The sequence below is a fragment of the Lepidochelys olivacea genome, assembly GCF_965140295.1.
Source record: "Lepidochelys olivacea isolate rLepOli2 genome assembly, chromosome: 3".
Classification (NCBI taxonomy): Eukaryota; Metazoa; Chordata; order Testudines; family Cheloniidae; genus Lepidochelys; species Lepidochelys olivacea.
The window spans coordinates 100,615,641-100,633,801 of record NC_140413.1 but is presented as its reverse complement, the minus strand read 5'-3'; the positions used below and the strand labels follow the sequence as shown (position 1 = coordinate 100,633,801).

At 43.4% G+C, this 18,161-nt stretch overlaps 1 protein-coding gene across 13 annotated transcripts in view; it reads left to right on the top strand.

Moving 5' to 3' along the window:
- EPB41L2 (erythrocyte membrane protein band 4.1 like 2) overlaps positions 1 to 18,161 on the top strand; it is a 289,024-nt gene that overhangs the window by 184,393 nt on the left and 86,470 nt on the right. For all 13 annotated transcript variants that reach the window (XM_084624357.1, XM_084624353.1, XM_084624364.1 and 10 more), the window contains one exon: positions 10,387 to 10,491. In XM_084624357.1, the coding sequence (XP_084480483.1) occupies positions 10,387 to 10,491 (105 nt within the window). The remainder of the gene's footprint in view (positions 1 to 10,386; positions 10,492 to 18,161) is intronic.

Here is an 18,161-nt window from a genome sequence, read left to right as displayed (position 1 = left end):
GTTATTATGCAAGGTAGCCTGTGTCCTCTTGTTTTTTCCTACCCCCCCCCCCCCAGATGTTCTGGTTTAACTTGGATTTAAACTTGGAGAGTGGTCAGTTTGGATGAGCTATTACCAGCAGGAGAGTGAGTTTGTGTGTGTATGGGGGTGGGGGAATGTGAGAGAACCTGGATTTGTGCAGGAAATAGCCCAACTTGATTGTCATGCACATTGTGTAAAGAGTTGTCACTTTGGATGGGCTATCACCAGCAGGAGAGTGAATTTGTGTGGGGGGGTGGAGGGTGAGAAAACCTGGATTTGTGCTGGAAATGGCCCACCTGATGATCACTTTAGATAAGCTATTACCAGCAGGACAGTAGGGTGGGAGGAGGTATTGTTTCATATTCTCTGTGTATATATAAAGTCTGCTGCAGTTTCCACGGTATGCATCCGATGAAGTGAGCTGTAGCTCACGAAAGCTTATGCTCAAATAAATTGGTTAGTCTCTAGGGTGCCACAAGTACTCCTTTTCTTTTTGCGAATACAGGCTAACACGGCTGTTACTCTGAAACCTATCATAGAATATGCTATAGCCTGGTGGGTATTGTGCTCACTTGAGATGTACTCCAGCACTGGGATTTGAACCTGGGTATCCCATATCCCAGTTGAGTATGCAGTAACCTAAACATCAGAGGGACACTTCCTCCTCTATTTTATGAATCTAGACCTTCATTTCCTTTGCTTTCTGTTAAAAATACCTGAAACAAAATGTTTTGTTTGAAACAAAATTTTTCTGATGCTTTGGATTTCAAAAATGTTGGTTTTGGTTCTACCCAGACCAAACAATTTTTTTACAATCTTTTTTGGAACGGACAGCAAAATAAAGTTATTTTCACAGCTCTATTAGTGGGATACCACATTTTCTAAAATTGTAATAGTGTTAAATTTGGTACACTTTGCTGGATTGAGTCCAGTATTTTTAAATACTCATGAGGAATTCTTTTGTGTCGACTTACATAGGAATAGACTACTCATGCAAGCAAAAGTATACAGGACCCCTTAATTGCAATCTCTTCACAATAGGTTATAAGTGGCAAAGGTAGCAACACCCCTCCACTCTGGGAACATTAGCATCTGGGGAGTGCCTCTTTTCCCCCACTCCGCAGTGTGACTTTTGGGGAAAACTGCAGAGGAGCCAGTAGGAGTACAAGGAGCCAAAGCAGTGACATTCAGCAAACTGTCTACAATTTTTACTTGGACTTTCTTTGCCCTATACTGATTTGCTGTTTTCTTCAAATCTCTCCCTTGCCTTCCATCACAGTCTGTTCACCTCAGCTTCATGTCACACCTGCCCTCTGACTCCCTTCTCTTCTGTCCTGTCCCCTTCACCCACTCCCCTTCCCTTTTCTTTCCATTTAGCTTATCCCCTGTTAAATATTCACTCCCCTCCAAAAAAAAAAAAAAAATCATGAAACTAACATAACAGTTGTTGCCATCAATAGTCACTCTGTGTTAAATCCCTTCTCCCATCCTGCCTCTGTCTTATCTATTTAGACTGTAAACTCTTTGAGGCAGGGACTGTCTACTACTGTTTTTAAAGTGCCTAGCAAAGTGGGGCCTCGTATTTAATTGAAGAGCATATTGTACTATTTTCTATGTAAAGTTTTTGACTCTGATGTGAAAAGTTATACTACTAGCAAATGATGCACATGATTTAATTATCTATGGCATGTGATGCACTGTCCTAGGGTTGGGGGTTCCACCACCACCGCTCCCAAGAGAAGGAGGCGGGTGGTGATGGTCGGGGACTCTCTCCTCAGGGGGACTGAGTCATCTATCTGCTGCCCCGACCGGGAAAACTGAGAAGTCTGCTGCTTGCCAGGAGCTAAGATTCGCGAGACTGCCGAGACTCATCAAGCCCTCGGATCGCTACCCCTTCCTGCTTCTCCACGTGGGCACCAATGATACTGCCAAGAATGACCTTGAGAGGATCACTGCAGACTACATGGCTCTGGGAAGAAGGATAAAGGAGTTTGAGGCGCAGGTGGTGGTCTCGTCCATCCTCCCCGTGGAAGGAAAAGGCCTGGGTAGAGACCCTCGAATCGTGGAAGTAAACGAATGGCTACGCAGGTGATGTCGGAGAGAAGGCTTTGGATTATTTGACCATGGGATGGTGCTCCAAGAAGGAGGAGTGCTAGGCAGAGACGGGCTCCACCTAACGAAGAGAGGGAAGAGCATCTTCGCAAGCAGGCTGGCTAACCTAGTGAGGAGGGCTTTAAACTAGGTTCACTGGGGGAAGGAGACCAAAGTCTTCGGAAGTGGGATACCGGGAGGAAGCAGAAGCACGTGAGAGGGGAGGGCTCCTGCCTCATACTGAGAGAGAAGGGCGATCAGCGGGTTATCTCAAGTGCCTATACACAAATGCACGAAGCCTGGGAAACAAGCAGGGAGAACTGGAAGTCCTGGCACAGTCAAGGAATTTTGATGTGATTGGAATAACAGAGACTTGGTGGAATAACTCCCATGATTGGAGTACTGTCATGGATGGATATAAGCTGTTCAGGAAGGACAGGCAGGGCAGAAAAGGTGGGGGAGTTGCACTATATGTAAGAGATCAGTATGACTGCTCAGAGCTCCGGTATGAAACAGTAGAAAAACCTGAGAGTCTCTGGATTAAGTTTAGAAGTGTGAGCAACAAGGGTGATGTCGTGGTGGGAGTCTACTATAGACAACCGGACCAGGTGGATGAGGCTTTCTTCCGGCAACTTGCAGAAGTTACTAGATTGCACGCCCTGGTTCTCATGGGAGACTTCAGTCACCCGGATATCTGCTGGGAGAGCAATATGGCGGTGCACAGACAATCCAGGAAGTTTTTGGAAAGTGTAGGGGACAATTTCCTGGTGCAAGTGCTAGAGGAGCTCTTCTTGACCTGCTGCTCACAAACCGGGAGGGATTAGTAGGGGAAGCAAAAGTGGATGGGAACCTGAGATGGTCGAGATCAGGATCCTGACACAAAGAAGAAAGGAGAGCAGCAGAATACAGACCTTGGACTTCAGAAAAGCAGACTTTGACTCCCTCAGGGAACTGATGGGCAGGATCCCCTGGGAGAATAACATGAGGGGGAAAGGAGTCCAGGAGAGCTGGCTGTATTTTAAAGAATCCTTATTGAGATTACAGGGACAAACCATCCCGATGTGTAGAAAGAATAGTAAATATGGCAGGTGACCAGCTTGGCTTAACAGTGAAATCCTTGCTGATCTTAAACACAAAAAAGAAGCTTACAAGAAGTGGAAGATTGGGACCAGGGAAGAGTATAAAAATATTGCTCAGGCATGCAGGAGTGAAATCGGGAAGGCAAATCACACTTGGAGTTGCCGTTAGCAAGAGATGTTAAGAGTAACAAGAAGGGTTTCTTCAGGTATGTTAGCAACAAGAAGGTGGTCAAGGAAAGTGTGGGCCTGTTACGGAATGTGGGAAGCAACAGAGTGACAAAGGATGTGGAAAAAGCTAATGTATGTAATGCTTTTTTTGCCTCTGTCTTCACGAAGAAGGTCAGCTCCCAGACTACTGCACTGGGCAGCACAGCATGGGGAGGAGGTGACCAGCCCTCTGTGGAGAAAGAAGTGGTTTGGGACTATTTAGAAAAGCTGGATGAGCACAAGTCCATGGGGCCGGATGCGTTGCATCCAAGAGTGCTAAAGGAGTTGGCAGATGTGATTGCAGAGCCATTGGCCGTTATCTTTGAAAACTCATGGCGATCGGGGGAAGTCCCAGACGACTAGAAAAAGGCTAATGTAGTGCCCATCTTTAAAAAAGGGAAGGAGGAGGATCTGGGGAACTACAGGCTAGTCAGCCTCACCTCAGTCCCTGGAAAAATCATGGAGCAGGTCCTCAAGGAATCAATTCTGAAGCATTTAGAGGAGAGGAAAGTGATCAGGAACAGTCAGCATGGATTCACCAAGGGCAAGTCATGCCTGACTAATCGAATTGCCTTCTATGACGAGATAACTGGCTCTGTGGATGAAGGGAAAGCAGTGGACGTGTTGTTCCTTGACTTTAGCAAAGCTTTTGACACGGTCTCCCACAGTATTCTTGCCAGCAAGTTAAGGAAGTATGGGCTGGATGAATGGACTATAAGGTGGATAGAAAGCTGGCTAGATCGTCGGGCTCAACGGGTAGTGATCAATGGCTCCATGTCTAGTTGGCAGCCGGTATCAAGCGGAGTGCCCCAAGGGTTGGTCCTGGGGCTGGTTTTGTTCAATATCTTCATAAATGATCTGGAGGATGGTGTAGATTGCACTCTCAGCAAGTTTGCAGATGACACTAAACTGGGAGGAGAGGTAGATACGCTGGAGGGTAGGGATAGGATATAGAGGGACCTAGACAAATTGGAGGTTTGGGCCAAAAGAAATCTGATGAGGTTCAACAAGGACAAGTGCAGAGTTCTGCACTTAAGACGGAAGAATCCAATGCACCGCTACAGACTAGGGACCGAATGGCTTGGCAGCAGTTCTGCAGAAAAGGACCTAGGGGTTACAGTGGACAAGAAGCTGGATATGAGTCAACAGTGTGCCCTTGTTGCCAAGAAGGCCAGTGGCATTTTGGGATGTGTGAGTAGGGGCATTGCCAGCAGATCGAGGGACGTGATCGTTCCCCTCTATTTGACACTGGTGAGGCCTCATCTGGAGTAGTGTGTCCAGTTTTGGGCCCCACGCTACAAGAAGGATGTGGAAAAATTGGAAAGAGTCCAGCGGAGGGCAACAAAAATGATTATGGCACTGGAACACATGAGTTATGAGGAGAGGCTGAGGGAACTGGGGATGTTTAGTCTGCAGAAGAGAAGAATGAGGGGGGATTTGATAGCTGCTTTCAACTACCTGAAAGGGGGTTCCAAAGAGGATGGCTCTAGACTGTTCTCAGTGGTAGCAGATGACAGAACAAGGAGTAATGGTCTCAAGTTGCAGTGGGGGAGATTTAGGTTGGATATTAAGAAAAACTTTTTCACTAGGAGGGTGGTGAAACACTGGAATGCGTTACCTAGGGAGGTGGTGGAATCTCCTTCCTTAGAAGTTTTTAAGGTCAGGCTTGACAAAGCCCTGGCTGGGATGATTTAATTAGGGATCGGTCCTGCTTTGAGCAGGGGTTGGACTAGATGACCTCCTGAGGTCCCTTCCAACCCTGATATTCTATGAAGTAACCAAGAGGAGTTCTTTTGATATGCAACTTACATGTAGTACAGTTTTGTCAGTTAAGATCAGAGATTATCGTTGTTTCCTCTGTGTTCTTTATAAAGCAGGATAAGACACTTCAAAAACCTCTCTACTATGAACCGTTGACAGATTTTACAAGAGATCCTTCTCCCTCCTCTAAATATGTTTGTCAGAATCAGTTGTATATGTTGGAGAGGATGCAATCTGGAAGAAAGTATACTTGAATAAGTAAATTTGAGGATAAACTAGGAAAATTAGTTATTGCTTCAAATTGGTGAGGAAATGGTTCTCTCGGTCTTTAAGGATCAAGGCTAAAAAATTCAGCAGCACCTAAGTCTCAAGTCATATTTGAAAATGGATCTTAAACTCGTAGGGTACTTTTTTAAAGTTTTTACTCTAGCTAAGTTTAAAGTCCCTGATGTCAACTAAACAATGCAGTCCTGAATTAATATGCTTTGATTTCTTGGGGAGGGGGGCAAAAACAATGCCTTCACTATTTTTGTTTGTTCTCTGCATACCTTTCTTTCATTGGCATTTGTATTTGTATAGTGTAATTGTACAAAAACTATAGTGAAATACATAGCTCAAGGAGAACATATTGTGAGCTTTCTATCACTGTCTGCTAGACACAATAACTTCAGTGTCACAAGAGCCTACACATATACAGCTGATGGCGTTTCTGTGGAATTGCAGTGGTGTATGGTGTCTACTGAAATCTGCAGGATAAGCAAATGCAAAAATTCCTTTAAACTGCCAGGCCTCCAAAAATGCCATGTTTTGGCTCCATTGATAAATGCCACAAATAGCAGAACAGGCATGTAGGATTCAGTTAAAAAAATGTAAGGCTGCATGCCGCTCATGTACAGTTGTGCCAGCAACAGATTGTATTTAGCTTTTGAAAGAGAGTTTCCAAAAGCTGAATGCCTAATCTCCCCACCCCTGTTTATATATTGTAAGCAAACTAGTCTGAACCTCTTTGTTTTGTCTCGTGTCTGCTGCTGTCTCCAGTGCAACGAATCCTGTGCCAAAAATCTGGTACCCAGCAAGTAGAACATAGCTCTGCTTTTAATTATCAACTATAAAAGCTTAAGGAAGTACCTTGTTTGTACTGCCAGTCACTGGTATAGGGAAAAACTGATAAAGCTGTAGTCATTTGCACAGATTGTAGTATTTTGATTCTGTGGAAAGAAACTATTTTAGGAGTGCCTGTCTGGTCAAATGACACACATTCTCAGATTACTGTGTACACAGTATCTGACAGAAATCTTGAAATTAATAAAATTATCTAAATTCTTATTTTCATTTAACCACTGAAAAAAATTATTTCTATACAGGCTAAACTGTTCAGAGATTTGTTTTGTCACCTGGGAAGGGAAACCACTTTAATGACTCTGAAGGATGATCATCTCCTGCTGTCAATGGACAGAGGACTTTCATCTGTTTTCCTGAACCTCTAGTCAGCACTGACACTGACTATTAGATATCACTGTCCTGCATAACACATGTGGCAAGGATCCAGAAAAATACTGAAATGTTTTTAAGTCCTTTGTGGCAGGATGTATCACAGTTCCTGCGTTAAATGCACCTCTGACCTTCTTGGGGCTGTCTGAAGGGCACCCTACTTAGGTCTCAGAGTAACAGCCATGTTAGTCTGTATTCGCAAAAAGAAAAGGAGTACTTGTGGCACCTTAGCGACTAACCAGTTTATTTGAGCATAAGCTTAGTGATCTGTAGCTCACGAAAGCTTATGCTCAAATAAATTGGTTAGTCTCTAAGGTGCCACAAGTATTCCTACTTAGGTCTGACCTCCAGTCATCACCTTTTTCTAAGTGGAATTCTGCAGTCTTCTTCCTCCAGGTCAGGGTCTTAGGCTGCAATTCACTGTGACTGTGTCAGCAGGTCTGACTTCAGTTCAGCACCTACAGTTCTTCTTTCCTTAGGGTGAATGACACGTTTTCTCTTAAATTATAATTTATCTGAAAATAATAAATAGCTTATATGCATGCCTGGCTTTCCAGGAGTCACCCATCTTCCTTAAGGAGACCCTGGCAGATCTGAAGTGTTTGAAGTCCTCTCACAGGACTTGATGCTGTTGGACACAGTCTCATGCCTGTCAGTTTTTGGCTGGTATCTGTGAAACTCTTCCCATGTCAGGGCTGTTGTTTTATACAGTTTCAAGTCCTTTCTCTCCCAAGGCCCCAAGGCACACCAATCTGCTAGTACCAACCTGAAGCAAAACTTCAAGAGGGCTTGTTACTTGCATTGTGTCTATATTGGGGCAATTTGCGTTAGTTACCCTCCATTGAGTTTAGTTCCTTCTGGAAACATTTTTACCTTACTCAATTACTTTACTCAATTTATTTTTACTAACTAGCCCATAAAGGTACATATAATATTTATAAAACTAAAGCTGTAGTCTTAGAATATTCCATGATAGTACTGCATCTGTAATAGCTCAGTACTGTAGTCTTTTAATAGTCCATATTTCCATAGCATCGCATCTGACAGAGGATGTGCCTGAAAAATAGTAATGGGAAACTGTACCTCAGCTAGTAGACTCTTCACTTGTAGAATCACACAAGGATCGATTCTCTCTCCAGTCCTTTTCACCACCTACATGCAGCCATTTAGGTGAACTGGTAGGATGACAGGTATTCAAGTGCCAGCAATATGGAGATCACCCACAACTCTACTTATTCTTCACTATACAAAACAATACCACTGCTATTAAGATGAGTGAGTGCTTGGATGAGATCAGCTCATGGATGAAGAATAGGTGATTGAAGATGAACCCGAGGAAGACACAGGTTATGCTGGTGGCCAGAGGAAAATATTTGAGGAATTTGCAGCTATGGTGCAACCTCTTTTGATTGAAGGTATATACTCAGCCAGTTAGTCCCTAATTTAGGAATACTTCTAGATTCCTCACTGACAGTGGCATCCCCAAGTAGCCTTCCTAACTGGAGATGGTAGAAAGTGTAACTGTCATCCATGTTAGTGGATGGTGACCTGGCTTCAATTATACGTGTGTGACTGGGTGTCTCAGTGGCCCTTGCTAAGAATCCCACACTCTGGGCAGACTGCAAGAAATAGGGCATGCAATCCCCCAAAACTGGTGGTTTGATCTATGATAGTAACCGAACCAGTATCAAAAGAGCTTCTGTATTACCACGCTGGTTAACAGGAAGCCAAACCCAGTCCCTTTAGCCATTCCAGTCCTTGGCTCTCATCTAAGCAAGCAAGTCTAATATAAAGAAAAGGAGTCCTTGTGGCACCTTAGAGACTAACAAATTTTATTTGAGCACAAGCTTTCGTGAGCTATAGCTGTTAGTTTCTAAGGAGCCATAAGTACTCCTTTTTCTTTTTGCGAATACAGACTAACACAGCTGCTACTCTGAAACAAGTCTAATATAGTGATTGGTGAATAGGGTTTTCAGTAACCCTACTTAAAATTTTACCAATCCGAAAAGATCACACACTTACTCTCAGGTCAACATAATCTATCTATAAAATTTGCAATCTTATGCAAACTTACTAAAGATTTATTAATAAAACACAAGAAGAGAGTCTTTTGAATGGTTAAGGAATCCTATACATGCAAGTGACTTCACTTTAGAGTTATTCCAACAGGTTAGAACCCAAAGGCAGATTAGATATAAAGTCTTTCCTTGCATTTTCCAGGGTATTCTAAATAACTACTTGGAAGATCTCAGTTCCGTATCTTAAACTTTCCCTGTTTAAAGTTCAGAAGACTAGAGATAAAAGGATCATGCCCAAGGTCCAGTATTTATAGCTCTCCAGCAGGCTGACAAACCTCCTCACAGAGGTTAAATTAGGGCTTTCCTCCCAGGAAGAATAGGCAATGCAGATAATTTGTGGACTTTTGCTTTGAAGTTAATCTTCTATTTCCTATGCACACAAGTAAACTAGTTACATTCATTTACATAGCAATTACCCGGTCTGCCATTATAAGAGAGAGAGAGAGAGAGGTAAGCTGAGACAATGTAGATGATATTAGTTTCCTGCAGTGTCTCACATCTTTGATCTTAAAAAGAAAAGGAGTACTTGTGGCACCTTAGAGACTAACCAATTTATTTGAGCATAAGCTTTCATACTCTAATAAATTGGTTAGTCTCTAAGGTGCCACAAGTACTCCTTTTCTTTTTGCGAATACAGACTAACACGGCTGTTACTCTGAAACCTGTCATCTTTGATCTTGTGGTTAACTACATAGTCACATGCATAATGTAAGGCAATTAAGACACCTAAAGGCTTTAGCATCTAAAAGCCAATTGGGTTCAGGGCCGTCCCTAGATATTGTCCCCACAGACCATGGGGAACTTCTGGTTGAATATCAAGCAGCCATTGGTTAGTTTAAAAAACATAAATGCAGCTCAGCTAGGCAAAGTACTGTTTTGCTCTGCTGACCTATTGCATTTCTACCCCATTTGCTGAATTTAAGGTAGTGAAGTAAAAAAAAATAGTTCTTAAATTACTAGTTTGCAAAGAGAGTCTTCAAACTTTCTCTGGGTTGAGTAAGTGAAAGCAGATGTTGGTAAAGAGGTACAGCATGAGACAGAATTGTATCATGGTATGATGTGACAACAGCACAGCAAGATTAAAAACCGCTAAGATTGGGGCAATCCTAATCATTTTGCCTATTCAGGATCACGTTGAATAGTACCTTTTGAATGGCAGAAAATAACCTATTCTCAGTTTGTGAATGTTTTCGTATGTACAGATTGAAACTCTTTCTGATAAAAGAATAAGAGCACTGCTGTTTGAACTCTTACTATGATACTCTATACCGTAGCCTTGAAATCTACCATTATTTCTGAACACACCTCTTTCAGGAATTGGTTGTTAAGTGTGTTAAATGAAAACAAGTTCAGTTTTATTACTATTTATAGCACCCATTTTTAAGTGACTATTTTTGATAATCTTGTCTGCGAAGCTTTCAAGGTGAAATTTTTAGAAGCGAAAACTGTTTTCAATTTTTTATCAATGTTTTTGAAATATTTATAGCAGTCTAAGATTCTGAATAAGAGGTAATAAACTGTTAGGAAACATAATTTTTTTTTCAATATTCAGTTTATACAGGTACAGTATATTTAGAATCTTCCTAACTAGAATTGTGTAACTATAATTACTTTCATTAAGCTAACCAGCCATTTGTGGGTTTTTTTAAATTTTTCAGAAAAGAGCTAAAGGCCAGGTACTATTTGACAAGGTGTGCGAACAGCTCAATTTACTGGAAAAGGACTATTTTGGCCTGTTGCTTCAAGATAACTCAGATCAGAAGGTAAGCACTAAGAGTTGTTTCATGTTACTAGAATGTTAGATCGGGGCTGGCAAACTTTTTGGCCTGAGGGCCACATTGGGTTTCCAAAATTGTATGGAGGGCCAGTTGGGGGTGGCTGTGCCTCCCTGAACAGCCAGACGTGGCCTGGTCCCCACCCCCCCCCATCCCATTTTCCCTGCCCCATCCATCCCTCCCTGTCCCCTGACTGCCCCTGGAACCCCTGACCCTGACTGCCTCCCACTGCCCCATACAACCCCTCCTCTCATTCCTGACTTCCCCCCCAGGATCCCTGCCCCCATTCAATCCCTCGCCCCCAACCACCACCGTGAACTCCCCTGCTCTCTATCCAACCCTCCCTGCCCCCTTACCGTGCCGCCTGGAGCACCGGTGGCTGGCGGCGCTACAGCCGCGCCACCCAGAGCACCAGGACAGGCAGCCGCACCGCCCGGCTGGAGCCAGCCACGCCACCACGCAGCTCAGAGCCAGCGGTGCAGTGAGCTGAGGCTGTGCGGGAGGGGGAACAGCGGGGGAGGGGCTGGGGGCTAGCCTCACGTGCCAGGCAGGAGGGTCCCGCGGGCTGGATGTGGCACTGCCCACCTCTGTGTTAGATTCTTTTTTAGCATAACTTCATTAACAAACTTGGAGAGTTTGGCTTGTTTACCCTAACCAAAAGAAGACTGAGGGGAGATATAATTGCTCTCTATAAATACATCAGAGGGATAAATATTAGGGAGGGAGAGGAGTTAAGTGTTAATGTGGATGCAAGAACAAATGGATATAAACTGGCTATCAACGTATTGATTTCTAAACATCAGAGGAGTGAAGTTCTGGAACAACTTTCCAAGGGGAGCAGAGGGTGCCAAAAACCTAACTGGCTTCATGTTTGAGTTTGATAAGTTTATGGAGGGGATGATATGATGAGATTGCCTACAGTGGCAGGTAGCCGATCTGGGACTGCTAGTAGCAAATATCCCCAATAGCTGGTGATTGGACGCGAGATGGGGAGAGCTCTGAGTTACTACAGAGAAATATTTCATAGGTGTCTGGCTGATGGGTCTTGCTGAAATGCTCAGGGTTCAATAATCACCATATTCGGGGTCAGGAAGAAATTTTCCCCAAGGTCATATTGGCAGAGACCTTGGGTTTTTTTCTCCTTCCTCTGCAGCATGGGGCACAGGTAACTTGCAGGTTTAAACTAAAGTAAATAGTGGATTCTCTATAACTTGAACTCTTAATCATGATTTGAGAACTTCAGTATCTCAGCCAGAGGTTATGGGTATATTACAGGACTAGGTGGGTGAGCTTCTGTGGCCTGTGGTGTGCAGGAGGTCAGACTAGATGATCATGATGGTCCCTTCTGGCCTTAAAGTCTGAGTCTAAACTGTGAGACCTAAATCATGCTGGAAATAATCTTGGTATGAAGCCCATAAAATGTGAATTAATTTTAATCTGCTGGAAATTGGCTAAAGTTCTATTGTGACATATTGGCTCATAAGGTGAAATGCCGGATGAGATGTTATGTTACTTTAGGATTTTGAGAGGTTATTTTTAAATCTTTATGTATATAAACCTGTATGTGGGGGTGATATTTTAATATATAAGCATGTCATTTCTTTCTGTGAAGGCACATCATTTTTAGTAATGGGCAAACCTTAGCAAACTTTGGGTGAACCACCGAAGCTGGGAAGTTTAGTCGATCTTTGAGTTTCTCTTCTTTTCCATGCCTTCTGTACTACTTTAATCTCCCAACCAAATCAGAGCTTTATCCCCATTTTCAAATGGCTTCTTTGCATTTCCTGATATCTTTAGTAATATTTTGTAATTCAGTAGTAATTTGAGGATCCCAGGCCTAACACTTCAACTGTTAGGCTCTAGTTTTCAAATGTAATGAATTCTAGCACTTCTCCAAAATGTGTTTCTTTGCTTCCAAATCTTGCTCTTGAAGGAAGTCTCAACAGTTGTAAAGACGAGACTGCAGCTAGTTCCCCAGTGCTGGAGTTTTGGTCTATGGGGAGAGGTTTTTTAATGATTCCACCTAAAATCAGAAATTGTTGGGTTTTTTTGTTTGTTGTTTTGGTATTTTTTTGGAAACATGATGATTTTCCCCTAGCCTTCTTCAGTATTACCTTCATCTGCTTACAGGATGGGGTGGGATGCATATGTAGATTGGAGAATTTATTAAAAAAAAAAACCAAAAACACTTGGATAAAAACTTTCGGTTGACCAATCTCTTAATTACCAGTTGCTGACTTATCTTTCTAGCAGTGTTTGAATATTTATGAAACAGCTGTCTAAAACTCTGCTCACAAATAAGTTATGTACTACATGCAACGCACTCTGGTTTTTTCCCTAAAGGAATGGTAAATAGAAACTTCTTTGTATTTTTAATTTTCAAACCTCTCTTTTTAGATACTGCAACTAGCTTACATAACATCTCTTCTCTCCCTATTCCCCTCAGTCCACTTCCCGCCTCCCCACGAAATAGTCAGATGTGTTTCAAGTAACTAATATAGAAACCTCTGCAGTTCCATTCAGATAAGGTTGCAGGTCTCCTGGTACTAGATGAGCTTTTGGTTGCAACAGTTTCAGTGCCCCAACAAAATGAATGAGGATGGTCTTATTGTCAAGGCTGTTGAGACTCGGAAGTATGGATTTCATTCTTTCCTCTACCACAAACTTTGTGTGTGACACTGGGCAAATCAATCTATCCCTCTGTTCCAAAGCTTCCCATCTGTAAAATGGGGATCACACTCCCTTGCTTGTACCCTTCATCTGTTTTATCTACTTAGCGCTTTGGTGAAGAGATGGTCTTTATATAGTTCGTATGTACACACCGCTCTGCCAGTTCACTTGAGATATTGAATACATTTGTTCTAGGCTACAAACATTTGTTGTTTTATGATTAACTTGATGTACAGAATTCTAAGGAAGACAGGCACTCAGAAGAGCAGTGGTTATGGTTGTGCAATGTCTGAGTGTGGCTACCTGCTGCTTGCCACAGTCCCTGTCTCTGTGCAGAGACAGATTTAGTCTATCTGCTCCTCGGGGCTGCCTCTAGGTGTCTGTACTCTCTGTTCAGAACCACATAAACTCTACGCTGAGGTGAAAACCCAGCTCAATCCAGCCAAAACTGGACTGTTATAAAGTGTGACACTGCCTGGTCCTATAACCCTTACTTAGGTATAACTGCCATTGACTGCAATGAGAGTTTTGTCTTAATAAACATGCAGAGTTGGCCCCCAAGTAAGACATGGTTTAACATAGGGAGTTAATAAGAGAAACTATTTAAGTTATTCAGAGCTTGTCTTAAATGGAGAGCTGGGGAGAGGAGAACAGAAGGGAAACCTGACCACTTTTCAATTCTATGCTTTACAATATTATCTCTTCAGTACAATGTTTAGAGAGAGAGTTCGTGAGTTGAGGAAACTTCCTTCCATTCGTGTTTCCCTACTAATTTGAATGTTTATAAATAGTCATGGAAATAGTTGGTTTGAGAGATTGAGGCACACTGATTGACAGGCAGAAATGTGACCACTTTCAAGCACATTTAGTGTTCTTATTCATTTGTGACATGAACTGTTAAGCTTTTTTTAGACTACACCAGAGGCTTCTAGCTGCAACTTGTTAAAAAGAAGAAAAAGAGTCAGAGTTCATTGTTTCACTGAAACCCTTTTGTGATCAAAACACAAGAAGACAATCGCAACAGGGTTAGACCAAAGTTTCATGTATATTACAAACCAGTTACTTGAAAATAATGTTTTGGGTTTTTTTAGCACTAACACTTCAAATTGTAATACCTACAAGGAGACAATGGCTTGTAACTGTTCAGAGCTTACAGCTGCTATCTGGCATAGTTCAATAGGGTACCGGCTTGGTAGGCATTTACTGTTCTTGGAGTAGGCCCTGTAAAATTTATTGGCAGTGTTTTCCTATACCCTGGAGCTAAGGGCAGCAGCCTATTTCTATGAGAGAGAATATGTTCATTTTTAAAATGCAAGCATAATTTCTGTACGATTGCCTATGCCATATGGCCCTTATTAAATACTCATTTTGTTTAGAACTAAATTTAAAAAATTGACATTAAAACGATACAGGGATGCCTTAATCTCAATGACTTTGCACTTACTGTTTTAAGGGTGTTACTTTACTCACCTAAGTTATGCTTGCCATTCACAGCATTTCTCAGATTTAGTAGTCTTTATACAGTCATATTGCTATAATTCGGCTGAACAAGGTGAGCGAAGGTCAGAGTTTTCCACTGTTTCCACTGACAAATTTTCAAGTGAGAACCATTTCAGTACATTCAGTACTGGGTATAAAAAACAACCCTATTGACATAGTATTGTTCTGAAGACTGAATGCCACCTCGTAAAATAGTTTCTGAAACATTATTGTAAAAAATTTGAATAAAAATGAATGGATATTGAACCTTTTCATATTCTGCATATAATTTACACTGTGCACTATGAAATACTGAACGCTTGCTTCCCTTTAGTGATTGCTGGACAGTGGTGTCTCCTGCTGTGGAGGAAACCACAGTTGCTGCAGTTTCTAATAGGACTCTCTGTATTGGCACTCCAGCTTTATGTAAGTGGATAGTTGCATACAGTAATGCCTTCATTATTGGGAATTCAAAGTTGAACAATTACTACTTTAGCTGCTATTAATATCAGTATTGGTTTCTTTGTATTATGGTATGTACATTTGTATATACTTTTTCTTCGCCCTTCCTCACCTTTCTGCTGTCTTTTTATATTGTCAGTCACATTCTCCTCATTGCCATCCCATCTTCCCTGGAGTTTTGCAGCCTTGTCCTTCCTTAGTAGTTCTTCTACTGCTCTTTCAACATCTGCCTTAGCTGTGGTTCCACTTCCTCTCTGTGGCGATTCCAGTTAGCTGTGTCTTTGCTCCCCTGTACCTTAAGCCACTTAAGGAATGAAAAAAGGACATGAGCGATTTTAAAATAAAATTGCTTTCAAGTCTTAAACTTTTTGCTTGTCAGTAGTTAGAAACTCTGCTGGAAGCCCATGTAAACACATCCATCCAACCCCTTAACCCTCTGACTTCCCCACATTTGTTACTGCCTATCTCCCACTTCCCAAGACTCCTGCACATATTGTTGGCTCCCTGCCACACAGAGGAAAAATGTTGCAGTACTTAATATTAAATAAAACTGTTAGGAAAGAAAAACTATATGATCTAACTTGGAACTAAGGGCATGGCTACATTTGCAAATGTAGAGCGCTGTGAGTTAAACCCACCTTCGGAGAGCACAGCAGGGAAGGTGCTGCAGTCTGTCCACACTGACAGTTGCAAGCGCACTGGTGTGGCCACATTTGCGGCACTTGCAGCGGCATTGGAAGCGGTGCATTATGGGCAGCTATCCCACAGAGCACCTCTTCCCATTCTGGCACTGTGGCTTGTGGGAAGGGGGTGGGGAGTGCAGGGCATTCTGGGTCCTGTCCCAATGCCCCGTGATGCATCGGTTCACATCCCAGCATTCCCTTTGCTTCTATCCACATTTGGCGCCATCTTTCAACGTTTTTTGTACTGCACGCACTGTCTTCCCTTTCAGTCTGAGGGAATGGAGCCCAAAGTGCTGAGGAGTATCCTGACAAGTCGCACCAGCACATCACTTTGGCAGTCGAGTTATTCCTTATGATCCAAAGTGACAGTGAGAACTCGGATGATATCGACTCAAGTAACACATATGACACGAGTTTGCTTTTGGCATTCATGGACATGCTCACCACCATGGAATGCCGCTTTTGGGCTCGGGAAACAAGCACTGAATAGTGGGATCACGTTGTCATGCAAGTCTGGGATGACGAGCAGTGGCTCCAGAACTTTCGGATGAGAAAAGCCACTTTCATGGGACTGTGTGAGGAGCTCGCCCCCACCCTGAGGTGCAAGGACATGAGATTGAAAGCTGCCCTGATGGTGGAGAAGTGGGTGGCTATTGCAGTCTGGAAGCTGGCAACTCCAGACAGCTACCAATCAGTCGCTAACCAGTGTGGAGTGGGGAAGTCGACCATTGGAATCATGTTGATGCAAGTTTGCAGGGCCATTAATCGCATCCTGCTCAGAAGAACTATGACTCTGGGTAATGTGCATGACATTGTGGCGGGCTTCGCACAAATGGGTTTCCCTAGCTGCGGAGGGGCGATAGACGGCATGCATATTCCAATTCTGGCACCAGCCCACCTAGCCTCAGGGTATGTTAATCGGAAGGGGTATTTCTCGATGGTTCTCCAGGCGCTTGTGGATCACCGTGGGCATTTCATTGACATTAATGCAGGCTGGCCTGGAAAGGTGCCTAACGCATGCATCTTTCGGAACACTGGCCTTTTCAGGAAGCTGCAAGCCGGGACTTTTTGCCAGACCAGAAGATCACCGTAGGGGAAGTCGAAATGCCCATTGTGATCCTTGGAGACCCCACTTACCCTTTAATGCCGTGGCTCATGAAACCCTACACAGGGAGCCTTGACAGCAGCAAGGAGCAGTTCAACAACAGGCTGAGCCGGTGCAGAATGACACTGAAGTGTGCTTTTGGCCATTTAAAGGGCCGCTGGCACTCTCTGTATGGGAAGCTGGCCCTGGCCCATGACAGCATGCCTGTGGTTATATCTGCATGCTGTACCCTCCATAACATTTGTGAAGGGAAGGGTGAATGATTCACTCAAGCATGGAACTCGGAGGTTCAACACCTGGAGGCTGAATTTGAGCAGCCAGAGAGCAGGACTATTAGAGGGGCCCAGCGTGGGGCTGCAAGGATTAGGGGTGCCTTGAGGGAGCAATTTGGGGCTGAAAGCCACCAGTAATGTCTGATGCCCTGCACGGGAGTGAAGTGCAGTGGTTCCAGTGTTAGTAGGAATCTCTGTTTGCTACACTGACTTGCAGTGTCTGTTTCTTTCCTGGGCTAAGGTATCTCTAACTTTATGCAATGATAAAGAATGTTTTCAAAGCTGAAAAAATCCATTTATTGAAAAGAAATACAACTACTTGGGAAACAGACAGGGCAAGGGGGTGGGGAACGGTACAATCACAGATTTGCGTATGTCCTGTCTGGAGTACTGTGCAATGAGGGCTGCACTTCAGCATGGCTATACTGCATGGTGATGGGGGGTGAATGCAGTGGGTAAGGGTTGTAGTTTTCAGGGCAGGATAGTGAAGCTACAGGTGTTGGAGGCAGCTGGTGGTGGTAAGAACCTGGATGTTGCGGAAAGTGAGTTGGAGGTGACACGGGGGCACAAGGGAAAGAGTTTTGGGACAAAGGCTGCAGGGGTGGGGGGTGCGGTAGTGCTCCACCTGCATTGCTACGAGCGCCTGGATTGAGTCTGCTTGGTGCTCCATGATGCTTAGCAGCTGCTCCGTACTTTGGTGCTGGTGATCCGCATTCTGCTGGCGGACCCTCCTTTCACTCTCCCACCACTCCTGCACTTCTTGATTTTCATTACTTGAATGCTATATTACTTCATGCAACATGTCCTCCTTGCTTCTATGTGGCCTCTTTCTGATTCTTTGGAGTCTTTCAGCCGGTGATAACACGGACAGCTGAGATCTCAAGGTTGCATCTGTGAAGGCAAAATGCAACGTTTAACAGAGGCAGCATTGTTCACGCCAGACAGAGCAATGATTCCCCCATACTTAAGGGCAAGCACCGTCTACAC